The 27,761-nt window shown below is 33.7% G+C and overlaps 1 protein-coding gene across 2 annotated transcripts in view; it reads left to right on the forward strand.

The window, feature by feature from the left end:
- The window catches only part of EFCAB3 (EF-hand calcium binding domain 3), a 101,448-nt gene that overhangs the window by 27,353 nt on the left and 46,334 nt on the right, over positions 1 to 27,761 (forward strand). For both annotated transcript variants that reach the window (XM_019732833.2, XM_074320092.1), the window contains 6 exons: positions 2,989 to 3,060; positions 4,969 to 5,448; positions 7,537 to 7,674; positions 8,451 to 8,522; positions 12,471 to 12,614; positions 22,457 to 22,528. In XM_019732833.2, the coding sequence (XP_019588392.2) occupies positions 2,989 to 3,060; positions 4,969 to 5,448; positions 7,537 to 7,674; positions 8,451 to 8,522; positions 12,471 to 12,614; positions 22,457 to 22,528 (978 nt within the window). The remainder of the gene's footprint in view (positions 1 to 2,988; positions 3,061 to 4,968; positions 5,449 to 7,536; positions 7,675 to 8,450; positions 8,523 to 12,470; positions 12,615 to 22,456; positions 22,529 to 27,761) is intronic.

Raw genomic sequence — 27,761 nt, forward strand, 5'->3', positions numbered from 1 at the left:
AGAATTGGAGTGAATCAGACTTACCCAACACTAAAACTAGACTGTATATAATTCTTCTTTGACTCAAAAGTCACTTTAAAAACTTGCATCTTTTTCTCAGTGTCTTCACTTATAGATATAATTGAACAGTTGATTTCTTATGAATAGACTGAAGAACAAACCCAGTATTTTTATAGATAGATAAGCCAACTCCCAGTCTTTTTCACCTTGGATGGCAAGCAAAGTCAAACATCCAGAGGCAAGAACTATTGGGAAAATCATTTTCTACCTCTGTGCACAATTGGAAAGACATTATTCAAGGTCACTGCATCTGAACCCATCCTCTGTCATGGATTGTCCAAGAAGAAAAATGGTTTTAGACAGGGGCAGGGGCAGGAAGTTATAATTATGAGCGTGCTGGGCACATAGGAGGTGCTAAGTAAATATTTTCCTGATAGCCACCATGTAGATATCGCATTATTCTTTACAGTCTTCAGTATATTTTGTTCATTCAAAAATCATTTTTAAGTGATAGGAAGTAGACACTTTGCTAGGCATTGGGGAACCAAATGGAAGGTGCATCCTCTGTTCTTAAGGAGTTCATTACCTAGTGAAGAATACAAAAGAGTAAATACTTGAAATACTGCCGATAGTACACTCCCCAAATTTTTGTTAAATGAATAAAATATTATCCTGATTACCTGCTGTATTTCCCCCAAAATAAGACCTAACCGGAAAATAAGCCCTAACATGATTTTTCAGGATGCTCGTAATATAAGCCCTACCCCAAAAATAAGCCACAGTTAAGATCGTCAGCCAGACAGACTCATTTAGTATGTCCGTTGCAACACACGACGGACAGATTGAATTATAAAATAATATATAATTAAATATAAATAAATAATATTTTTCACATTAATACTTAAAATAAGGGATAATATAAATTATAATTAAGTATTTGTAAATACCAAAGCGGGCGCCTTTGGACCAGAGGTAAACTCCTATGTAAACAGATTAACTGCAGACTTATTGCCGAATGACCAATCAGAGTACAGACACAACACATGAATAACATGCGCACTTGATAAGGAATGGACGTGGTTGTGTCTAATATGAATCTTCATAATTCAGTACGTCACGTGTTGTAATGGATGTACTTAATGCACTCGTGTGAGATAAAGAAACGTTTTCTGAATTTTGGTGCCTGCAATTTTTCGTCGCTTTTGTGGGGACTATCATTCTTAACTGTCATCATTTTTGTTGCCACTCCTGTCTCATAAGTCTTCAGTTAACACTTGATTTAATGGAAGATTTGAAGGGAATAATATTTTGACCCCCAGATGAGGTGAGTGCAAAAAGAAAGAGCTATTCCGTCGAGTACAAGAAAGGAATCGTAGAGGATTCCCGGGGCAAGAATCTTACGGCTTTCTGCAAAGAGAAGAAGTTGCATCTCCAAATGGTTTGAAAATGGTGAGCAGAGCACGATAACCTCAGTCAACAGGTGGCCAAGGGAAATGCTAAGAAGCACAAGTGTGGATCAGGTCGGCAACCATTATTTCCTGAGCTGGAACATATCATCTGTCAATAGATTGCTGACAGGAGAGCAAAAGCTTTGGTTGTGCGCAAGGCTGATATTCAAACATTTGCCCTTGCAATGGCACCACAGTTAGAAATATCCCCAGAAGAATTCAAAGCATCACAACACTGGCTGGATGACTTCATTCAGCGATACAAACTGTCTCAAAGATTGACAACACTGTTCAAGCTGGAAGATACTGAAGTTATTAATCGTGCATTTGCATTCAAGTCCTTTGTTGATGGCATTGACTTTTCTAAATCCCAACTCTCCAACATGATTGCTATGGATGAAACTGCAGTGTTTATGGGCCAAGGATCTCAAATGACAATTGATCAGAACGGTGCCTCATCAATCTACATTCCCTCCACTGGTTACGAAAATGCATGTGTTACCTATATTTTGGCAATTTGTCTGGATGGAAGGAAAACCCCACCTCTAATCATCACTAAGGGCAAGAAAGGTAAGGTTGAACGTATTTCAGGCATTTATGTTCTTGAAACCGAAAAAACCTGGTGCACACAAGCAGTTATAAGGAAGTGGGTCGATTTAATGCTGCCACTTGTTTTGCGAGGTGGCCAAAGAGGTGTGATAGTCTGGGATTCAGCCAGCACTCACAACACTAAAGACATGAAGAACTTCCTTGCAGAGAGAAGAATGGATCAAATAATGATTCCTGCAGGAATGACTGCCCATCTCCAGACTCTTGATATTGCAATAAACAAGCCATTCAAGGACTGTTTGCGCATGGAAATCAATGACTACATTGAGAATAGAACGGAGAGGAATCAGCGTGGAAACTTCGTGAAGCCTAGCCTGCAAGAGGTCGTGACTTGGGTGAAGAATTCATGGGATAAAATCACTGACAGCTGTGCTGCCAATGCACTACAAGCAGGCTACATGGACAAGAAGTGCTCGTTTAAGGAGAGCTCTATTGCTGGACATGAGAGATTGGGGCCGATGGTTCTACAGGAAATGGAGTCGCAAGAAATTCAAGCTGGAATTCGGGGTCTGGAGAGTTATGACGATGCTCTAGAAGAAGATGACATGACTGTATTTGAATAAATGTTGATTGTTGTACATGAAAAAATAAGACATCCCCTGAAAATAAGCCCTAGTGTGTCTTTTGGAGCAAAAATTAATATAAGACCTAGTCTTATTTTCGGGGAAATACAGTAGCTTTGGGGCTTAAAATGAGACTAATTTCTTTTGATGGGAAACTTTTATTAAGGAGAAAAAATAATGGTCTTAGTTGTATGTTTCAGTATGTACTGAGTTACTCACAATTTCAGATATTATTCAAAACCCATAATAGCTGGCCCTCTGTTCCTACTTCCACACATATCTGTGTTGCTTTCATATTAGAATAGGATGGCAGTTTTATTTGTGTTCAAAAAGAAATTCAGTATTTGAGCTTATTCTTTCTATCACAGGTAACCATCTGGTGGATATTGGCGATATCATATTTTCTTTGGATGAACTGCAGCAACAGTATGAGGATGTTTGTGAGTGAGCTCTTGTTGCTATAGAAAGTTTTATCTGTAAATAAATTGTCTTTAAATCTTGATTTATAGGTTTTATCATACAGGGTTTGAAAGCCTTCTCTGAACCCTTTGCTCTAACTCATAAATCAGGGAGATAAAAAATTTAGTATAATACTATAAATATATCTAATTAATATTGATTATCTAATATGACTGTCTCATAACTTTCATCTTTCCCTTCATATTAGGCAATATAAAGTCACCTTTAAAACAAAATACTAACACTTAAAAAAAAAATATTTACTTTGCAATGCGGGTAATTCTGACATCGACAGTTTAAAAAATTTTAATCTGTTCTTTGGTATCATTCATTATTTAATTTAGTTTAGTTTTTCTTCATTAAGTACATTGTTTTTGATCCCTTCTTATTGCACATCATGTCACTTCTCAATCTTTTTCTCATTTGTATAAATTCATTTGGTCCAGATTATCTATGCAAATAATTTAAAAAATTATAGTATATAGCTCTGTATAAAGCCTGCTATAAAAAAAAAAAAGAAAAAAAGCAACCTCTTGCGTGATCCTTTTCTGAGTTTCTCCAGAGGTAAACATTTTAAATGTTTTAGCTGATTACTTGGTATTTATCTGCATGACTGTAAATAACATGTTTATATTGCTGCTCATTGATTTTTAAAATTTTGGGTAGACACAGTAAACTCCCTACTATGAAAAATAAGGATTTAGCCCTGTTTCATTGTTCCTGAACCCACCACATCCACTTACTCTTCACAAACCTATTCATCTCCCCAATATAGTTAATGGTAATGTGGTTAATTTTTAATTTAGTATTTATATTGATGTTAATGTCAACACTATTCACGGCTGAGCTATGTAATAAGTATCCTGCAGTTACTTTCTTTTTCTGTGCAAATTTTTGTCTTTAAATTAATACATTGCCACCTGTCTAAATATCCTCTCCATAAGTTTGGATGCACCAGGTATTCTACAAATTTTGTCTTCTTGAAGAAATCTTGCTTAGAGTGGTATTCTGATATTCTTCAATATGGATTTGTTACCCTCTACATCTTGTGTGCAACTGTCATCCTGGGTTCTCCCTTCATTAATATTCTGAAGACTTTCACTTCTCTCCTTCTTTATCAGATTCTGTCCTCATATTTGATAGTTTGGGTATAGAATTCTAGATCGGAAATAATTTTCCCTCAGAATTTTGTATTTTCTAGTTTTTAGTGTTGCTGTTGAAGTCCGAAATTCTTCTGATTCCTGACCCTTTATATATAACTGATTTTTGACTTTGCAAACTTATCGGATGTCTTCTTTGCATCTAATGTTCTGAAATGTCATGATGATGTACCTTGAAATAGGTTTCTTTGCAACAATTGTGCAGGTACAGCATCCCTTTTATTCTGGGAAATCAAAACAGATTTCCTTTACTCTGTTTCCTCTGGAACTCTTTATTATTTGGATATTTGACATCCTGGACTGAGTCTCCTTTACAACTTCCTCATGGTTCTGCACCTTCATAACTAAGGGATTTGTATCTGTATTGGCTTATTAGTCTATTATCTTTCTAAATTGGGAAAGAGTAGGGAATGAGAACCATGCACTTTAGAGGGCTATCTCTTTATATTCAGTGTGACTTTGAATATTATAGCTTTGGATGGAAGTATTTAAATATATTAAACCAGCATATTATATTTAACCTAGTTAATAGTTCAGTCTTTTGATCTTCAACTGTGTTAGTTTTTTTCAACTTGCTAACTTTGTTTTATCTATTTAAGCAACTGATAATTTCTCAAATAGCTTTTATGAAGACTTAGCTATTTTTTAAAAAATATTACAAATTGTACAGGTAAATAAAGTAATTGGATATGTTGTGTTTCTCTTGCTTAACAATTATGGAATGGTCAGCCTTGGATGAAGATACTTCAAACACAAACTTATCAGATGTATCAGGAAGTTATCTACCATATAGAAAGAAAAGCACTTTATCTTCCAGTCTGTCTGAACTGCCTTTGTCCCAAGAGTTAAGTAGCAAAAACCTCCAACATCATAAAATTATGGAGGATAATGATGACCTGGAATTTAAAAGCTCAAAAAATAATTTGCATATAAGAAAATTACCGGATGGGATTGATAGTAGCAGTGATGTCGGATTCCAGGAATCACATTCAAAGGACGGCATAAACTTTAAGAGAAGTTCAGAGAAAGTTGAAATTCATGACTCAAAGTCTCAACCACAAAACTTGAAGACTATTACAAGCTTCGAAAAGTCTCTGGATATAAGTGATGTTTTTAGTGTCCCAAAACTTAAGAAGCCAGCTGTGAGAAGGCCTTCTAGCCTCCTAAATAATATTTCATTTAAGGAAAAAACCGCAATTAAGACTCTGGGTCAGTATCATATATGTAAGTCAAAATCTAAGTTCCTAAATTCCTGAGTCATCACAAAAATAACCTGAGTTAATCAGTTATTAGATAGCTGTAGGCATTTCAATTGTCAGTATTCTGGATAATCGCCACTTCTGGTACCTAAGCCAACGAATTCAATGCTGTGGTTTTAATGGTAGTTCCTTTTCAGACGCTCCCTTTTTGGGAAGCCTAACGTACGCTGAGAAACTTGTTCACTGATCAATTGGAGTCATTCAAGTTCTCTAGAAAGTAGAGGGCCTGTTCCCTTAGAAATACTTATTTTATAATTCATTTAACCAAATATGTAAGAAGCCTGTGAAATTTTGGCTCAGAGTTCCATAATTTAAATATATGATATCCATAGCACTTCAGGTATTATGTCTTATGGATGTGGGAATATCAAGAGAAAATAATTAATACTACATATCTCAGGTCCCCAAGGCTTTGTGGTCTTCTTCAAATATGAGCAATGGTTTCCTAACCAATATGTTTTTCCCCTTCTGTACTACTTATATCACAGAAGTGCTGTATACTCCTTCCTGTAGGCCTTGGCAGATGTTACTTAAGCTGTGTTTATATTCTTTAAAGAAAGTTTCTGACCTTTTAATTGTATTTAGTATCAAATATAATTGTTAAAGTGAATGCTTAGTGAAAAATTAGTGATTCTTATGCACTAATGCATACTTTAAATAACTCAGTTGAAAATGGAGTGTGATCAGTTAAGGAGCCACATAGATGTTCATTCTGATTCCTTTACTGACAAAACTGCTGTTACTCTGCTTCATTTCTATTTCTGAGTTCTTTATACTTCAATAAGTACTAAAGCCCTGTTTAAAGGAATAATGGAGTAGTAGGCATTTAGCCAGTGGGTAGAAGAAGCCTGTGGAAGAAACTGGTTATCTACCTTCCTGGTGTCACAAAATCAAATGATGTCACTTACTACTGCCATACTTAATATTCTCTATGTAGAGAAGTTATGAAATAGTATAACTTCTCCCAATACATTGATGGTAACTGGGCATCTGCGAAATGTGACTGCCACTTGATTTACATTTTGAAAACATTTTTAACTTTTCATTTTGAAATAATTTAAATTCTTGACAATTACACAAAAGTAAAAACATTCCTATATACTCTTCATCTAGTTTTTCAAGTGTTAAGATTGTACATAACCACAGTGTATAATGATCTGATCCAGGAAATTACCACTGAAACAACATTATTTACTAATTTAAAGACCCTATTCAAATTTTGTCACTTGTTCCACGAACACCCTTTTTCTGGTCCAGGATCTCATCCAACATCACACATTACATTTAGTTGTCCTATGTCCTTAGTCTCTTCCAATCTGGGATGGTTTCTCAATCTTTCATGACCTTGACACTTTTGAAGAATATTGACTAGTTATTTTGCATAGCGTCCTTCATTTTGGGTTTTCCTTATATTTTTTCATGAATAATTTCGGGTTATGCATTTTGGGCCCAAATACCTCAGAAGTGATATTGTGCCCATCTCAGTGCATCATATTAGGAGGCACATGATGGCCACATTAATCTGCTTCTAGGATTTTATGATCTTGAAGGTTGTGAACTGAAAGCATGGTAAAGTGATGTTAAAGGGAAGAACTTTCATTTTCTGCTTCGAATCCTTGAATTTAAACAAAACACATTGGTGTTTTGATCTCCTGGATTTTTTCGTTGGATTTTAATCAAAACCAAGCAGCATTGTCTGGGCCACTGGAATAGTCTGTTCCTCCAAACAAGTAGTTTATAAATGTTTATAGAATTTCAAGACAGTTTGTGTTTGAGCAATAAGAGAAAGCTTAAGTATAATGTAAGATACAACAAATATGGAGAGAAAAGCAGTCTTTCTATAAGATAATATTAAATATATTATTATATATTAATATTAATTAATAAATTATATATTAATATATATTTAATATAATATATATTAAATATATATATATAACTTGCTTTCTGGTTACTAGGTAAAGATTTTAGGTTACAATTATTGCTGAAGACATATAAATTCTGTTGCTGAAGAGTTCTCCACATTTTATATATTTAGAAAATGTCTGTGAAGCTATCAATAAACTCCAAGAAAATTACATTGCTGCAGAAGAACTTCAGTCCATTTTGCCTTCATTAGGAATTACTTTATCAGACAACGAGTTCAAGAAGATTGTGACAGACACCAGTAGAAATGGTGAGAGACTGATAATGTAAAACTTTATGAGAAAATTAGATACTTTTATGGAATAGTATTAAATGTTGAAGTAAGTTCTCTCAACTAGAAATAGAACAGAATGGGCCATTCTAAAGAAGATTCAGAAAGAAGAGATATACAAATGGAAATTAGTGGAAAACAAAAAATTCCTGTAAAGTCTGACCTAATGGATTAGTTTAGAGGGGCTAGGCCTTTCACATCTGAGAATTGTTTTAATAAGGCTTCATTACTATCCCTACTGTTGTTTCCCCAGAAATAAGACCTAGCTGGACAATCAGCTCTAAGGCATCTTTTGGAGCAAAACTTAATATAAGACCTGGTCTTATTTTACTATAATATAAGACCAGGTATGATATGATATGATATGATATGATATGATATGATATGATATGATATATGATACCAGGTCTTGTATTAATTTTTGCTCCAAAAGCCACATTAGAGCTGATTGTCCGGCTAGGTCTTATTTCTGGGGTAACATGGTAGATATTGAAAAACCAGGAACTTTATCTTACTTATTGTTGTATCCTTGGTGCCTAGCCTAGTTCTTGGCACTAATATGTCCTCAATAATTGTTGAAATAAAATGAACTGATCTAACTTAGGAAGACTCATCTAGGAAGGCAGAGTATGAAGGGGAAATAGGATGATGGTGAAGTGAAGGATATGTCATTTTTTCATAGTTGTATTAAAATGTGAGTTTTCCTTTTATGCAAAATATAACAGAGTGTATAATCTAAACTGTTTATTTTACAGAAAATGGAATGATGAAGTTAGATGACTTTATAAGTGCTCTCTCCAAGGAGCAAAGTCTTCCTGAATATGATGGTAGGTAGAAAATTTATTTTTAAATGATATGGAGGAAAGAGCAGTTAGGTCGAAAAGAATTACATTCAGCTGAATTGAGTTTGCATTTTTGGATAGATACTTAATAGTCGCAAAACACTTAGGCAAACCATTTGCCAGTTTTTAAAAAACTTGCTGGATGTGGGTAATAATATCTAACTTACTTACTTCACAGAGTTGTTATGTGGAATTTACAAACTGAAAAATGCTACATAAATTTACAGTAATAGTAAAGAAAATGAGGAGGTCAAATAGGTTAATTAACCCCATTTTTAGCAATTGATAGAGGATTTGATTTTTAATTTTTAAATAAGGAACTTGTTTGAATGAAATACCAGTTTGGTTTACCTTTGTTTTAGAACATTTTTAAAAATAGTTATATTGAGGTATAATTTGCATACATAAAATTCACCCATACACTGCTTTTTATTAAATTTATAGAGTTGTACAACCATCACCACAATCCAGTTTGTTGCTTGCAATGGTTTTATTTTTTATACAAAAATTAAATATCTTTAAGGAAGATTAAAACAAGAATTGAAAGAGATTAAGGCTTGTTGATTTTATTTCCTCATGTCTATTCATATACTAAAAAAGAAAGATCTTAAGCTTTTTGTTTCTTCTGAAAAGATTTCTCAGATAAGGAAGAATTAATCCAAAAGAAGAGACTTCCTTTTATACCTAAGTGAAAAGTCTCCTGTTAAAAGCTACTTTTTTTTTCATTTCCACTGAACTAGAGTGCTTAAGTGTCTGGATTTCTTGGAGACACTATTAGCAAATAGATTTCTTGAATGCTTCGCTATATAATCATTCATTCACTAACTCAACATTGTTTCATTTTTTAAATTTATTTTTAATTGTGGCAACTAACACATAACATAAAATTTACCATCTTAACCGTTTCAAAGTGTACAGTTCAGTCATGTTAGTGTTAAATATATTCACGTTGTGCAATTGATCTCCAGAACTTTCTCATCTTGCAAAACTGGAGCTCTATACTCCAGTTTTAGAGCGACCCATCCTCGCTTCTCCAGCTTTTAGCAACCATCATTCTACTTTCTGTTTCTGTGAATTTGTTCACTCTGGATACCTGAGTAGAATCATGTAGTATTTGTCTCTTTGTGACTGGCTTATCATAATGCCCTCAGGATTCATCCATGTTGTAGCATGTGTCAGAATTTCTTTCCATTTTCATGTTAAATAATATTCCATTGTATGCATATACCAAATTTTGGTTATCCACAGACACTTGTGTTGTTTCCACCTCTTAGCTATTGTGAATAGTGCTACTATGAACATGTGAAAATATCTCTTTGAGCTCCCGCTTTCAATTTTTTTGGGTATACACCCAGAGATAGACACAATCCAGTTTTGTAACTTTTCTATCACTCCTAAAAATTCTCTCATGACCATTTGCAGTTAATCTCTACCCCCATCACCAGACAACCACTGATCTTTCTGTCTCTATAAATTTGTCTTTTTTTTTAACATTTAATACAAATGAAATCATGTAACATGTAGTCTTTTGTGCCTGACTTCTTTCACTTTGCATAATGTTTTTGTGGTTAATTCATGTTGTAGTATGTATCAGTAATTCATTCCCTTTTATTGCTAAATAAGTCCATATTGTATTTTATGAATATACTCTATTTTGTTACGAATAATGCTGACATTAACATTTGCATACATGTCTTTCTGTGGGCATATGCATTTATTCTCTTGGGTAAATTCCTAGAATTGCTAGTCTGTATGGAAAAATTATGTTTAGCTTTTAAAGAAATTGCCAAACTGTTTTCCAAAGTGGCTACCCCATTTTCATTCTCACCCACAATTTATGAGGATTCTAGTTTCTTCACATCCTTGTCAAGACTTGGTATTACCTTTTTTATTATGATCATTATAGTAAGTGTGTAGTGGTATCTCAGTATGGTTTTAATTTGTCAATTTCCAATGACTAATAATGTTGAGTATATTTGCACATTCTTACTAGCTATTCATATATCTTTGATGAAGTTACGTATTCAAATCCTTTGCCCATTTTTAGAATTCCATTTTGATTATAGTGTTTTAGAATGAATCTCTTTGTATAGTTTTTTTTTCTTTTTGTGGTTGCTCCAGGTGTTACTTTATATATGCATAACTTATCATAGTCCACTGGTGTCATCATTTTACCAGTTTAAATGAAGTATAACAGCCTTATCTCTTTTTATTTCCCATTACTCTCCTCTGTTTATGATATAATTGTCTAAATATTTCCTCTACATATATTTAAAACCACATCAGACAATAGTATAATTTTTACTTCAACCATCAAACTTAATTTAAAAACTCAAGAGGAGATTTACCCATATTTTGGCTTACCATTTTCTTTCTTCCTTCTTGATGTTCTATAGTTCTTTGTTGTATTCTTTCCTTTTTGTTTAAAGAGCTTCCTATAGCCATTCATAGGTGTACTGGCAACAAATACTCTTAGTTTTCTTTCATCTGAGAACATCTTGATTTCCCCTTTATTCCTGAAGAGGATTTTTTTCTGAGTATGGGATTTTGTGTTGACAGTTCTTTTTTTTTTTTTTTTTTTTTTTTTAGCACTTGAAAAATATTGTAACACTTCCTTCTGGTGTTTATGGTTTTGTATGGAAATCCTCTCATTCAATTTGATTTTTTTCCAGATAAGTAAAATGTCGTTTTTCTTTGGCTGCTTTCAAGATTTTTTTCATTGTCTTTAGTTTTCAGAAATTTAATTATAATGTGTCTTCAAATGAATTTCTTTGGGTTTATCCTGTTTGAGTTTCACTTATTTTCTTGGATCTGTAGGTTAACATCTCTTGCTAAAAATCTGAGAAATGTTCAGCCATTATTTCTTTGAGTGGGATTGATAGATGAGATAGTTCTATTTTTAATTTCTTGAGGAATATCCATACTGGTTTCCATAGTGGCTGTACTATTCTCTATTTCCACCAACAGTGTGCAAGGGTTTTAATTTCTCCACATTCTCACCAATGTGTTTCTTTTTTCTTTTTAAATAATAGCCATACTAACAGATATGGGGTGATAACTCATTGTGGTTTTGATTTGCATTTCCCTGATTATTAGTGATGAACATTTTAAAATATATCTGTACATGTTTTTTGAAGGAATATCTGTTCAAGTCCTTAGTCATTTAAAAAATAGGGTTACTAGGTTTTTTTCTTTCCTATTTTCACTATTGAGTTATATGAGTTCTTTATATATTTTGGACATTAACCCCTATTTAGATATATGGTTTGCAAATATTTGCTCCCATTCCACAGGTTGCCTTTTCATTTTGCTGGTGGTTTCCTTTCTTGTGCAGAAGCTTTTTAGTTTGATGTAGACCCACTTACGCACTTTACTTTTTGTTGCTAATGCTTTTGGTGTCATATCCATGAAATTATTGCCAAGACTAATGTCATGAAGCTTTTCTCTTTTGTTCTGTCCTAGGAGTTTTACAGTTTCAGGTATCATAAATGTCTTTAATCCATTTTGAGTTGATGTTTGTGTATCATGTAAGATAAGGGTCCAGTTTCATTCTTTTGCATGTGAATATATCCACTTCTCCCAACATCATTGCTGCTACTGAGAAACAGACTAACTAGGGAATTATAATTATTAGATAATTAAATGGGGAAATTGTATAATATTTCTGTTCCTATGTATTTTTAGTTGGGGTATTGTCCGGGCAATTAAATTGGTACTTCTTTAGATACAGAGACTACAGCAAAGTAGACTATATTTTTGACTCTGATTTTATAACTTACTGATTTTCAGTATTATTAAAGATTCTGGTAATGCTTTTATATATAACATTTCTGAAGTTTTAAATAATTTAGTGTTAGAATTAAAATTTATCTTACTATTAGTGTTTCCTTTTGACTTTATTTAATACTTACTAGCATACTGCTTTATTTTCAGTGTTGTTCAGTGTCATTAAAGCCATTGATAAAATTAAAGATGAAAACATTGATTATGAGGATCTGAATACTTGTCTTCAAAATTTTGGAGTTTACCTGTCTAAGGCAGAATTTGAAAAGATCACAGAGTTGACTAAAGCTGGTGGTAAGTGATATATTTTCAGGAAAACTGGATTGACACTTCTGAAAGGAGGGTCAGTTTGCTATTTTTTTCCTTAGAGTAATGACTTTATTATTTTCATTAGAAAAAAGTCCATTAAAATTAAGACAGTATAGAAATGTATGAAAATACTCAAAAATACAACAAAACACTAAAAATCCCATTATCCAGAAAAAACTATTAATATATAATAGTCTTACTAGATATTTTTTCCTAGGCAAAAGTGCAAACAAAAAGAAAGTAGGGTTTGTGATTTTGCTCTCTGAAAAGATAGAAGTCAGGACAAAAGACATTAAACAGGGCAAAGAAGGTCTCATTATTGTGCCAAGCCCACAATTCATAATAAAGGTACCAGTTTTGAGTATCTGTGCTCCTATAGCTTAGCAGCAACTTTCCTAAAGGGAAAGTGTGGGAGTGAGGTAGACAAGATGAAATAAGAATGTCAATGAGTTGATAATATTTGCAGCTAGGGAAGAATACATGAGCATTTATTACAATATGCTTTATATTTTGTATATACTTAAAGTTTTCCAAATAAAAACTAAAAAAGAAATAGAAACAAGTCTAATATAAGTTGTATAAAATATGTGTGGAGAAAATGATAAGACTTTGTTAAAGGACGTTAAAGAATACCTAAATAAATGGGACTACATCTCACGTTTGTGGACTCAGAGACCCAAAACAGTCGATCTTCCTTCCTAATTTATTTACCCAAAGCAATTCTGATAAAACCCTAATTTTTTTTGATGAGCTAATTCTAATATTTATATGCATGAGCAAAAGCCAAGAATAGCTATTAATAAAACACTCTTGAAGAAGAAAAACCTGTGTAGGTGTGTGGGTGCAGGTGTGTGTGTGTGTGTGTGTGTGTGTGTGTGTGTGTGTGTGGTGTTGGGAGGAACTTGATCTCCTGGATATCAGGACTTCCTATAAAGCTATAGTAATTAAAACAGTGTGAAAATGGCAGAGAAAATAGAGAATTTGACTAGTAGGACAAGAAAAGGAACTTCTACACATAGCCACACACATACGGAAACATATATAATGAGGTAGCAGATCATAGGGAGCAAAGAAGCACCATTTAACAAATGGTGATGGAATAATTCATATGGAAAAAAGTGGAATTACAACTTGATGCTTATCTATATACTATATTCAGTAATAATTTCCAGATGTGAAGAGTAAACATTTTAGAGGAAAAAAAAAGGAGGAAAAGTTTTCTGACTTAGAGTTAGGAGGGATTTATTTTTTAAGATACAAAAATCACTAAACACAAAAGACTGATGAAGTTGACTATATTAACAATTAAGAACTTCTCTTTATTAAGAGATAATACTAAGAGAATGAAAATACAAGCTGCAAACTCACTGAAGATTATTTGCAACACTTACATGAGCAAAGGATTATTCTGGAAACCCCTATAAATTAACATCCCAATAGAAAAAATGGCTAAATTACAAGAGTGTCCATTTCCAGATGAAGAAATGCAAGTTGTTAATAATCATATGAAAACATTCTCAAAATCATTAGTAATTAGGGAAATGCAAAATTTAGGTCACAATATGATACCTTTTTATACTCACTAAATTGGCAAAAATTAAGAACTCTGTTAACCCAAGTATTGGTAAATATGATGAAAGTGGTAAAACAACTTTGAAAAACATTATGTAGTATTTCGTAGGGTTTTCATGCCCCATGACTTAGAAATTCCACTCTTAGCTATAAATCCCAGAAAATTTCTTGCACTAAGGTTCAAGGAGACATGTCCAAGAATGCTCATGGCAGCTGTGATCTTAATAGCAAAAACAAACGAAACAAAGCAAAAAACCCCAAACACCACTCCTGGCGACAGAATGTATAAATTATGGCATATACCATTGGTAAATAATGGACTACTAACACTGTATACATTAGTCAAAATGAACTACAGCAGTGTACTATATGGATGATTCTTAGAAATATAATATTAAAGGAAAAAAGCAAGTCTCAGATTGCTATAGCATAACGTTTTTATAGAGTTTGAAAACAAAAAAATAATTTATTTATCCTGTTTAAAATTATACATAAAAAAGCAAAAGATTGGTAGACTCAGTAATGGGCTTTCTGTGGGGGAAGCATAAGAATGGAATGGAAAAAGCTCAGAAGCAAAGGCAATGGGGTTAATATTTTTCAATTGGGTGGTAGGTTCACAGTGGTTTGGTTTATTATCATACTTCATAACTAATATATGTGCAAATATTCTTTCTGTGTATCAAACATACATTATCAAAAATAAGGACATTTATTTCTTTAAAAACTCACGTGTTCCTGTTAGGGAACGTAAATCACTAAATCACTAACTCTAACATTGCCATAGAATTTTTCAAGGTCTCATTTTTTTTTAACTCTCCAAAAGTTTGGCTAAGAATACAAAGTGATTTGGTGCTCCTGGATGTAAACTGCTCAAAGTGTCTTGGGAAAATGGGATAGGGCTGTTCCTTATCGTCTACATTCTATTCGAATTTTTTTTCCTCAGTGGGGTAAGGAAAGGACTAGGCCTATCAAAACTCATCATATCTATAGAAAACCTTTATATGTGTCCTTAGAAAATTCTGAGAAATTTTTTATTCATTCTAACATTGGCATATTATGAGGAATTATACATAATCAAGGAAAGACATTTTCTAAGGATAAAATGACTGTTAAAATGTTCAATGGTGTTGATATTATAATACACTGGAGTAAAGATATCAGTGTGAATGGTAGCCTGATGTGGAAGAAGCTAGGAATCAAGAGCTTGCTTCTAATCCCTGATCTTGTATTTCCTTTTGTGACCTTGGGAAAAAAAAAATCATCATATCATGTATAAGTATTTTTTTCTCAAATATGTAAGGTAACACACTAATTCTTCACCTACATATCTTACTGAGTTGTTGCAAGGCCGAGAGAGTATAACATACTATTAATAAAAGAGCTAGTCGTCCCACAGATCATCAGGCAAATAAATGCCTGGCTTTGTGCTGATAGGTTTGGTGTTAATCGTCTGCATTACTGATCCCTAAGTCTAGAACAACTTTCACATGCAAATATATTCAAAGTTATCTTAATCTTACTTTTCATCCTTACACTTATTAGAGACAGCGAGAACCATGTATATGAAATTCATTTGGGCGAAGATTTAAAATGTCTTCCCACTTTGGGAAAGTGATGCCATCTAGTGACTATAGCGGAGTTTGGATATGCAGAATTTCTGGTTTCAGCTGTTCGTATGTTTTCCCATCTTCCAATTTATTCAGTAACATTTATTGACCCATCACTATGTACCAGGCTTTACGTTAAGCTGTGAATTTACTAAAATGAAAAAGACAGTCTTTGCCATTAAGAAGCTCACCATAAAGAAATGTAAGGTCATATATGTATATTTTATTTTATTTTTATTTATTTATTTTTTTCATATATGTATATTTTAAATGGAGTGAAGTTAGTACTTTAAAAAATTGGGGCTAAAGTAGCGTTGTGTTATTTGGTGTTTACATATTGGTTAATAATGCATTTTAAGTAACAGCTGTTTAACCTTATAATAATAAATTAATTTAATCTGTCTCCTATACAAGGGAACATAATAAATTGGATGAAGAGATTATTTGCATTATCACTTCATTTTTCCTAGAAATTTCAATTTTATGGAGATAAAAAACTTTATTAACGCAGAGTTGTATAGGTAGTATATTATCTTACTCATATCTATAGTTACATTTCCTTTCTCATTCTTAGTAGTGCATATTTATGTTTCCTTTTTTTCTTTTTTTCTTCATTTGGCTGCTCATTTCTTCATCAGACTGCCTATTGGTTTTATATACCTCTTTGGGACCTTCCCCCCATTTACCCCTCTACTTTCTCTTTATCTACCAGTATCCTCCTGTTTTCATTTTTGCTCCTTATTGAGTTTAAATTCTCTGATCTATATATCTCTGCTACCCTAAACTCCTTTGCCCCTCTGTACTTCTGTTGCATCTATCTGGCAGAACTCCCAACCCTGAATGAACCCCAATGATCTGTCTTTTTTCTGTGGCTGACAGTGTTTCTAGAGAAAATTTTACAGCTGAACAGACTGAACAGAGTACCGCTAAGAAATTTTGATCATCAAGTCTGCTGGCCCTCAACACTACCTAGGAATTTTGTGATGTTTATTTCCCCAGTTAGCCAATGCTCTCACTCTGAAACAAATATTTAAAATCGGTCAGTTCCATTCCTACCCCAACCTCTGCCTTTCTCACATTTAGCAGATAACTTTATGGAGAAAATAGAAGCCTGTCCCTATTTTGAGGGAATTAAGATATGTCCCAATGTTTTATTCTAAAAGTTTTAAAGTTTTTTCTTTTCATATTTAAGTCTTTAATTCACCTGGAATTGATTTTTATGTATGCAGTGAAGTTGGGATCCAATTTATTCCCCACCCCCATCAACCCCCTCCACACCCAGGATAATTAGCTATGACAGTTTTATGTTATTCTTTGTTTGGGATTTATGTATTATATAAATTATTTTATTTGGAACCTGGCACTCACACAGGATGGCCTTGGGATTTAGACTGTCATTGGAGATATTTTTTCTCCATCCAGACCTCAGACAGAGAACAAGTTTTCTTCTTGAATTCCTAAAATGTTTACCAAAGTGTTTTTAGTCATAATTTTTAGATGGGAAGACTTCCCAGGGTCCTGGCTTTAAGTAGGCATCTTAATTACAACCTTAGACTTGTATGTACCACATCATAATAATTACTATTATTGCTATTACTCACATTTATTGAGTGCTTGCTATGTGCCAGTACTATTCTAAATAATTTTTGTGTATTAACGCATTTGATTCTCATATTAACTTAATATAACATAAGATGCTTATTTACAAATATCACTTTGATCATTTGACATATAGTTTTTAAATGTAATGAAAAAATAAACTGAAATTTCATGATTAAAAAATTTTTTTATCCAAGAGTTTCAAATTCTTTTTGCCAAATATTAATTTTTAATACTTAGCTCCTAAATAACACCATAAACTTATTGGGTATAACTGCAACCTGTCCTTAGGGAAAGCTCCAGGATTAGATGGACAATAGATAGGTAGGTAAGCAGAGAGAGAGAAAGACAATTCAGGCTAATGTTTAAACCTTTTATTGAATATATGTGCCTGGGGATTAACCTGTCCTCTAAGGGAGAAAGGAAGCATCTGTGACATTAGAAACTCTGCCACATTTAAGGAGCATGGACAAATCCATGAAGGAGTCTAAGAAGTGAGAGGGATATGAAGAGAGAATAATATTCTGGAAGCCAGGGCAAGATTTTTGAGAAGAAGGCAATATCATCAACGATAAATGTTACTGAGAGATGAAGTATTTAATACATCCATTGGTTTCCTTTCAAACTGGGTGAGATCAGGATGCTATTCCTTATCATGTCCTCTCTCTCTCTCTAAATTTGCAGATTTTAGGAAAGAGGCTTTGTCTTCAAATATGAAATTATCAACAGCATATGTGGCAAGAACTTCATATCTGTAAGAGAAAACACTCCCTACAAAGGAGTTGTGTTTTAGGATCCTTGCCAAATGCCAACGATTGCCGGTCCACTCTGCCCACTCCAGCCAGAGTGATATTTTTTTCTAAAATAGTAATCTGATCATGTTGCCCCCCCCCATTTATAACTCTTTAAACAGTCCCATTGTTGTTAGTATAAAGATCAAAATCCTATATGCCCCACATCCCTAGCGTAATTTTGCATGATTATTCTTGCTTTCTGTACTTCAACTACATTGGCTTTCTTTCAATTCCTTAAATACTCTCTTTTCCTCCCACAAAAAGGCTTTTGCACATCATATGCCCTGGAATAGTCTTCCCTGACCCTCTTTGCCTAGTTAACATTTATTCATCCTTCAGATGCGTGTCAGGTTCCAGGGAAGCCTGTTATCATCTGCTGGTCTAGGTCAGTTTCCTTTGTTACAGGCTCTTCTTAAACCATGTCTCTGTCATAGCACTTATTTCATATTAGAAATATCTGTTTATGTTTTTGATTATTTGATTAATGTCTCTTTCTCCCACTTGCCTGGAAGCATCACTGGGCCACGGACCATGTCTCCACTTTGCTCATCATTGTTTTTCCAGATCTTAGCAAAATCCTGGCTCTCAGCAGGCTCTTAGTAATAACTAATATTGATAGTTAATACTTATATTTACTGTGCTAGGCATTGTTCCAAGTCTTTTATGTTTTAACTCATATAATTTTAAATATTTATGAAATGAACGAATCACTGAATAAATGTTCTCTTATTTCTTTAGCCTCATCTCTCATCAATTCTGCATTTGTACTTATTCTGTAGCCATACTACTTATAATTTAAGTTGGCTCCATTTGCTTTGGGTTCCAAGTCTTAGCATGTGTTGTTTCCTTTGTACACATTTCCTGTCAGACAAACTCACATTTTTCCCCCTCAAATTCAGCTCAAATGTCACCTCCCACCCCATAAGATTTCCCAGAGTTTATCACTCATGAAATCTAGATTAAGTGAAGCTTTCCAGTGCTTCCATGATATCTTGTGCATATTTTTCTCATAGTACCAACTACATAATGTATTATAATTTTGTTTACAGACATGACAGATGTAGTCTCTGACTTAGAGGAATTTATAGGAAGATCTTTGATGAGAGGGCTGACGTTTTCATTGTTGGTCTTAGTAGATATAAAATAAATGTAAGTAGAATATAGGTCTAAGATTGTATTATGGTATTCTTTCCAAGTGACCTCCATGAAGGTTTAGATCTGCTGGTGTAGTGCAACAATTTTCAGACTGTAGAAACGTATACGACAACTCCATTTGGGGTTGAGGGAGAAATGGAGTAGAAAATAGTATTAATGAAATAGTAAAACACCCAGTAATGATTGTTTTGTATTTTAAATTGGTCTGGTATCAACAGGACTTCTCATTTGGTTGTCTGGGTTGTGCCTTACATAAAGGTTCCTGGTTGAGAGAGTACAAGTGGAGACTGAAATGCAGTCTGTATTCCTCTGTGCTCATCAAGCTTTGAACCACAGTGCTAGATATCAGCTGCCCAGAAGAAGGTATGCCTCTTTGTAATTGATATGTAAAGAGGGGGTGCCTTTTTCCAATTCACACAAAAGTACAATATGGACTAGCAGTGGCCTGGGGATCAAAACTTCAATCTCAAATTTTAGCCTCTTTTTGTTTGCCTTATCAGATAGAAATCTTTAGACCTACATGTAGAGAACATAGCTGTTTTATGAAAGGCGTACAGCTCATTCAATGTATAACCCACTATATTTTCTTTGCCGTGAAATTTTTTGGTTTCAAATGCTGCTTGACGTAAGTGGGTTATCAGTTATAAATAGAAAATATTTTGCTTTTTTGGTTCAAAGATTTTGGTTAGAATAAATATTTTTTGTGAGGGTTTGCCTATGGACTTCGGACAAATTATTTTGCATTTTTTCAAACAATAATGTCTTATATAGATTTACTTTGTAGGGATTAAAAAAGCTGCTCAGATCTTGTCACCTATTAATAATGACAAAATTGGTATACCTATCTTGGAGCATGCCCTTAAAAGTTTGAATGTTAATTTAACTGAGGACTTCAGTGAGGCCCTTGAATGTTGTGACATCAATAGTGAGCATTTTTTTGGCTTGAAATTCTTTTCATTTTTCCCTATTTATGGGATACAGTCTTAAAGAGTGTATATATGAGAGTAAGATGCTAAAGGTAATCATACTGGAGACTTAGGTTCATACAAATTAGAGCCAAAATAGCCCACTAATTTAAATACTTCTTGACTATATTTAACTGTTTATACTGATCCGGATACTATATATGCTTATTTAGATAATTACCATTCATTACTTGTAAGCCTGGGTGGTAAACACCATACCTTATGTAATAAAACAAAGGCATGACACCAGCAGCTTCATTTTGATACATAATCTTTCTTCAGAAGAGATCCACTTTCATCAGTCCTTTTATTGTACTTGTCCTGTTTTGTGTTTCAACCAACAGAAATACCTGAAGACTCACGACATTTTAAAAGAAGAATTATTTAGTTTTGGTCATGATTTCTGAGTGGGCCCGTATTTAACTTTGTTTTCCATCTTCGACGTCATTAATTATGTCCTTGATCTCCTTTCCTGTAGACATTCACTATTATGAAGTCAAAGCACGTGGGAATACTTCTCCAAGTTTCTGAGTTTCATACATAGATTTTAGGTGACCTTTTATTTTGGGCTTATCTTAACCACTTTGTTTTTTGTATGGAATCCACTGAGTCCTAGGTTAGAGAGTACCTCTCCAGAACAGTTCAGTTATTGCTTTTGCCAGGTAACCTAGATTATTATTGACTTGGATCCATTTTTACGTTTTGACCTGGGGTTTCTCATATGATGGGAGTAGTATAAATTTAGACTCAAAACACACACGAGATGGAGGCTGGGCTTTCAATATTTCACAGGAGATTTTTTCCCCTGACTGCCTCTAAGAATTAGGAAGATTTAGAATCCTATTGTTTACCAGGGCCAGTGAATGTATTATAATATTTTATTTTTGAAGATTTTTTTTTTTTTTTTTAGTTTTAGGTGTACGAAACAAGATAATGATTAGACATTTACACACTTCACATATAACCCCAACAAGTCTACTACCCGTCTGACATTGTACATAGCTATTACAGTACTATTGACTATATTCCCTATGCTGTACTTTACATTTCATGACTATATAATATTTTAATCTCCCTTTCACTGGATTGAAATCCTTTAAGCATCCCAGTTTTATTTGGTATCTAAATTCAAACTCTCCATTTAGAATGGAACCAAGTCCTCTTTTATGACTCTGCATGAACATTTAAATCAAGCACCTTGCCATTTCTGGGTCTGATATGTATCCCTAAGATAACTATAGGCTTAGTACTCACTGGTTTCCACTCTGGATCTCAGCACCCACTTAACTTTTTATTATTTCCTTTTCATGTGACTTGGTCATGCATTCATAGAATGTTGTATTTCATATAGCATCTCTAGGAATTTGTAGTAGGACAGTTTCTGTGTTAGCTAGTCTGCTATTTTGTTATAACTTGCAGTCTCCTTAATGTAGTGATGGCCCTAGGTTTTCTGATGTGGTTAAATTATTGTATCTTACTTCAAATGTGTGTGTGTGTGTGTGTGTGTGTGTGTGTGTGTGTGTGTGTGTGTAATACAGACTCTAGCACTCTTGGCTTTGTGATTTGGACAAATTATTTAATTATTCTCGGCTTTCGTCTTTTAAATATAGGCATATTAAGGATACCCATGTCATAGAATTATTGTGAAGATTGCATGAGTTAATAAAGGTAAAGCACCATAAAATGATGCCTAGGATATATAAGAAACTCAAAAGTTATATAAGTTCTTACTTTTTAGTAAGAACTGAAAAAATGGTAGCTATTAATATCATTAACTGTTCAATGGATGGTTCCTAAAAAATATGAAAAGTACTGTTGAAGTAGTTTCAATTGTTTGAGATACCGTGTTTTCCCAAAATAAGACCTAACCTGACCATCAGCTCTAATGCATCTTTTGGAGCAAAAAGTAATATAAGACCCGGTATTATATTATATTATACCTGGTCTTATATTAAAATAAGACTGGGTCTTATATTCATTTTTGCTCCAAGAGACGCATTAGAGGTGATGGTCTGGCTAGGTCTTATTTTTGGGGAAACATGGTAGAAAATGAACTAGAATGGAATTTTAGGTAAATCAGAACGTTTATTTCATATCAGGTTTTTAATGTCGGCATGCTTGATTTGACCTTTCAGATAATAAGAAGGTGAATTTAAAAGATTTTTTAAGGGGAATTAAAGAAAATCCACATTTCAAAGAGTCCACAGGTAAGTGAATACTTCTAGTTCAAAGAAAAGTGACTGAAAAATAAAGGTAATTAAAATATCATTATATGGATTTCAGGTTTTCAATTTGTAGTCTCTATAGTTTCAAAAAGAATTTCAAGCAGCTTATGAAACATAAGTAATGCAGGAATATGAAAAATAAATGAGGGGGCCGGCCTCAGTGGCTGAGGAGGTTGGAGCTCCATGCTCCTAACTCCGAAGGCTGATAGGGTTGAAGAAGGTTTATAGTAATTACCTCTGCTGTTATTACAGAGTCCTTCCTCAAGAGGAGTTGTTTTCCTTCCTTCAAGGGGTTCTGGATATGAATTAAATCAAGTCAGGAAATTGGTCAGGTGAGGGACCACCACTCTTCGTTGTGCCATCTCAAGTCAGGCCTCTGGAGTTTTCACGTGTTTCCAACAGGACTGCCCATCTAATTCATTTATATTATAGAAATCTTAACTTTAACTAATCAGCCCCATATATCCCTGTAGCATTAATCCCTGCATCATTCTTATTCCCATACCTTCTCTGTTGCCTAACCACATCATTTTTCCTCTGCTACTAAAAGACTATTGCTTGGCACCTATCTCCGAGGTCCCTCACATCCTCGAAATTAGGGAGACCATTTCAACACCAAATCTGCAGAGAACACCTACCAAAGAACTCTTCATAGATGCAGACACCCCATGAACAATGTATTTCTAAATGCTTTGGTGAAACAAATTTCTTTTTTTTTTTTTGCATTTTAATATCTCTAAAATTGGAACACCTTTATAATCAAAGCATTTGTAATCAGATGTACATTTTTTATTGGGGTATAATTCACATACCATAAAATTCATCATTCCTTTGCAGTTTTAACATAAAATGCTTGAGGCTCCTAAGGCTTCTTGAATTTGTGGCTTGATGTCTTCAGTTTTAGAAAATTCTTAACTATTATTTCTTTAAAGTTTTTCTGCCCGTCTCTCTTCTCTTATTCTAGGACTCCAGTTATATGAATGTTATATATTCTCACCGTATCTTCTATGTTTCTTACTCCCCCTTCTGTATTTTTCATCCTTTTGCTTCTTCGTGTTCATTTTGTGTTTTCTTCTGACCAGTTTCCCAGTCCACCAGTTCTCTTGCTGTGATTATTCTGCTGATAAATCCATTCATTGAATACTTAATTATGGTTAATATATTTTTCAGATTTAGCCTATTTAATATTTTTAAATGGGTTTTAGTTCCCTGCTGAAATTCTCAATCTTTTGTCTCTTTGAACATAGCAAGCATAATTATTTTGAAATCTGATTCTAATACTTTTTCCCCAGTATCTGGAAACCCTGTGTGTCTGTTTCTAGTTTCTTCCTGGCTTTGGGGGCACTAATAATCTATCACATTTCAGGGATTAGGATAATTCAAAGGTGAATTGCAGTTCCTGCGATGCCTATTTAATTTGGGTTAACCTTACTGCAACCCCAAGTGAGAGAGATTTACCACAGCTCTCTCCTCTTGATGGATTCTGGATTCTAATCCTTGTCCCTCTCGCCACGCAAGGCTTTCAGAAGTGCTGCTCATCCTGTTAGGCTCGCAGCAGCATCTTATGCGATTGGTAAGTGAGCCCCGCTGAAACGTAGCCTCATTGTTCTGGCTCTGACTTACTCTAGGTCCTATCTATGTCAGCTCTTTGATGCTATGAATCTTACTGGGCTTTTTTTTGCCCAGCTTTATATAAATTGTCTTCAGTGAGAAGGTTGATTTAAATGACCTGGATTCCCTGGTGAGTTCTTGTGTAGTGGTTCTAGTAATTGCAGAGAGATTTATTAAAGTCTTCTACGTATTCTGGTTTTTGTCCTTGTAGTTCTACCAATTTTTTCTTTATTTCTTTTTCAATAGATTTTTTAAATTGAAGTATGACTTACATACACTGAGATTCAATTCCTACATGTACAACTTAATACATACACAAGAATGTTCATAGCAGTTTTCATAATAGTTACTTATAATAATCCAAACCTGGTACAACTCAAATTCCATGAACAGGAGAATGGATAAATTGTGATAATTATATAATGGTATATTGTGTGATAAAGAATGAACTACTGTTATCAAAAGATTACAAATGAAACTCAGATATAAAGTTGAGTGAAAGCAGCCAGACACACAAAAAAAACATTCAGTACGATTTTATTCATATGATGGTAAATAACTGGCAGAATTAATCTATGATGACTGAGATCAGAATAGAAAATGAAATAGATAAGTTACAACTCTGAGAAAATATTCACAATTCTCACAACTCACAAAGGATTAGTATCAAGAATAAAGAATTCCAACCAATCCATAAGAACACAAACAGACCAAAAGAAAAATGAGTGAGAGAGTCAAACAGCTATTTCATAGAAGAGGAGGCACATGTGGCTAATTATTAGATAAGGAAGCATTTGACATTCTTCTCAGTGATTTTAGGAATGTATATAAAGGAACAATAAAATCACATTTAAAAAGGCAGCAAAGGAATGGTAAACACTGGATTCATGATAAAGGGATGGAGAAGGCAGAGGGATGGTTTGTAAGGAGAGTCCTCTGGTTAGATGCTGATTATTTTGAAGTCCTAGCTTTTATTTTCCACATAAGTTTGCTTGTATTTATTATATTATAAAATTTTTGAATTAACCAAATAAATAAAAGTGGGCCATGTATGGACCAGTAATGTTTCAGGCACCAAGGATAACCTTTTTTCTAATCCTGTGCATGTAATTTCTAATAAAAAGTTAAATCTGTTCCATCGTTTTCATTTTCTTTTCTTCAGAGACTTCATTTATATACATATCGGAGCTTCTCTGTCTCTTAATCTATCACTTTTGTTCTGAACTTTTTTTTTTTTTTGCATAGGCTTTTCTCTTCCTCCTTTTTCCCCTTCCTCTTTTTTCTTTTGGTTTTCATTTCTCTTCTATATGTTACTTACTACAGTTCAGTCATATTCATCCTACCTTGAGTACTTTTACTTGAGTCTTTATTTTGGAGTCGACTTTGTGTTTCTCTGCAATTTGTTTCCAGAATTCAGTCAGCTCTCATTTCAAATCTTCCTTTGTCCATTTCTACTCTGATTTGTTGGAAGAGTTCAAGGTGTTGGGTGGCTTATACGGTTTAAGAGTGCCCTCTTCAGTTTCTACAGTGAAGTACATTTACTTTGATAAATGGAATCTTTTTGGATGAGTCTTCTGACATTTTAATACCACTTAGTAGGGACTTCATCTTTAACTGCTTCCCACTTCACCACCGAACCCCATGCAGTGCTGTTCCCCATCCAGATACCAAGGTTATAATAGTCAAAACAGCATGGTACTGGCATAAAAACATAAAAACAGACACGGAGATCAATGGAACAGAATGGAGAGCCCAGAAATAAACTCTTGTTTATGTGATCAATTAATCTATGACAAAGGAGGCACGAATATACAATGGGGTAAATGGTGTTGGGAAAACTGCATAGATACATGCAAAAAAATGAAACTAGACCACTTTCTTACACCATATACAAGAATAAACTTAAAATGTATTAAAGACTTAAATAGTAAGACCTGAAACCATTAAACTCCTAGAAGAAAACATAGGCAATATGTGACAACTCTCTGACATTGCTCTTAGTAATATTTTTTCTGATACCTCTCCTCGGACAAGGGAAACAAAAGAAAAACTAAACAAATGGAACTACATCAAATTAAGTTTTTGCGTGGCAAAGGAAAGCCCAACATAATGGAAAGACAGCCTACTGAATGGGAAAAGATATTTGCCAATGATACACCCATAAGGGGTTAATATCCAAAATTTATAAAGAACTCATGCAACTTAACACCAAAACCACCACCAACAACAACAAAAATCCTCATGCATTGTTCGTGAAATTGAAAATTTGTTCAGCCACTATAGAACACAGAATGGAGATTCCTCAAAAAACTAAAAATACAACTATCTTATGACCCAGCAATTCCACTTCCTGGTATTTATCCAAAGAAATCCAAAACACTAATTCGAAAGGATATGTGCATCCCTATGTTCATTGCAGCGTTATTTACAATAACCAAGATATGAAAGCAATCTAAGTGCTCATCAATAGACAATTGGATAAAGAAGATATGCTACATATATACAGTGGAATATTACTCGGCCATAAAAAAAGAATGAAATCTTACCATTTGCAACAATATGGATGGACCTAGAGGGTATTATACCAAGTGAAATAAGTCAGACAAAGACAAATACCATATGATTTCACTTACATATGGAATCTAAAGAACAAAATAAGTGAACAAACAAAACAGAAACAGAACTCATAGATACAGAGAAGAAACTGACGGTTGCCAGATGGGATGGAGGTTGGGGGGTTAGGCGAAAAGTGTGAAGGGATTAAGAAATACAAATTGGTAGTTACAAAATAGTCATGGGGATGTAAAGTACAACAGGGAATATGGTCAAAAATATTGTAATAACTATGTATGTTGCCAGGTAGGTACTAGACTTATCAGAAGGTGATTACTTTGTAAATTATATAAGTGTCTAACCACTATGTGTACACCTGAAACTAATATAAAATAATATTGAATATCAACTGTAATTTAAACAAAATTAGAAAATAAGGATAAAGAATTTTGTTTACATATTTGATTATTTCTAGAAGATACTAGGTAAATTTTGGAGCAAATTATTTTATGGTCTATATTTCTGAACTTGGATATTTGGTATCGCTTTAGCATATCTAGCTCTTTTCTCTATGACCTAAATTATGTATTTTCTTACAGCTACAGCTAATGAAAACACGTGTAAGAATATGTTGTTGAATTATGCTCCAAAAGATGAGTGAGATGATAACTGATAAGGCAGATTGAGACTTTTGTGGTTTGCTTTTGATTTTTCTTGCCACTATTGCTTCCTGCCGTTCTCAGATGTAGTTGCATAATTTATTTTAATACATACATATGTTCATATTGATTGAAGAATCTATGTTTTGTTCTTAAAAGATATTGTAGCTATTTAGGCTTACCTCAATTTCATCTGTGGAAATAATAAAACGTAGGCCTAGATTTAAGCTAGTACATCTTGAAAAACAGTACCAAACTGAGCCCTACTTACTTGTATAAATATTTTTATTAAAAACTGTTTTATTTGCTGTTTTGCTGCTAAAATTAATCTGAGTGGTTTTTCAAGCCTCTTTCAACATATTCTTATGTAAACTTATCTTTAATATTGTATA

This window comes from Rhinolophus sinicus, linkage group LG15, assembly GCF_036562045.2.
Source record: "Rhinolophus sinicus isolate RSC01 linkage group LG15, ASM3656204v1, whole genome shotgun sequence".
NCBI classification, from domain to species: domain Eukaryota; kingdom Metazoa; phylum Chordata; class Mammalia; order Chiroptera; family Rhinolophidae; genus Rhinolophus; species Rhinolophus sinicus.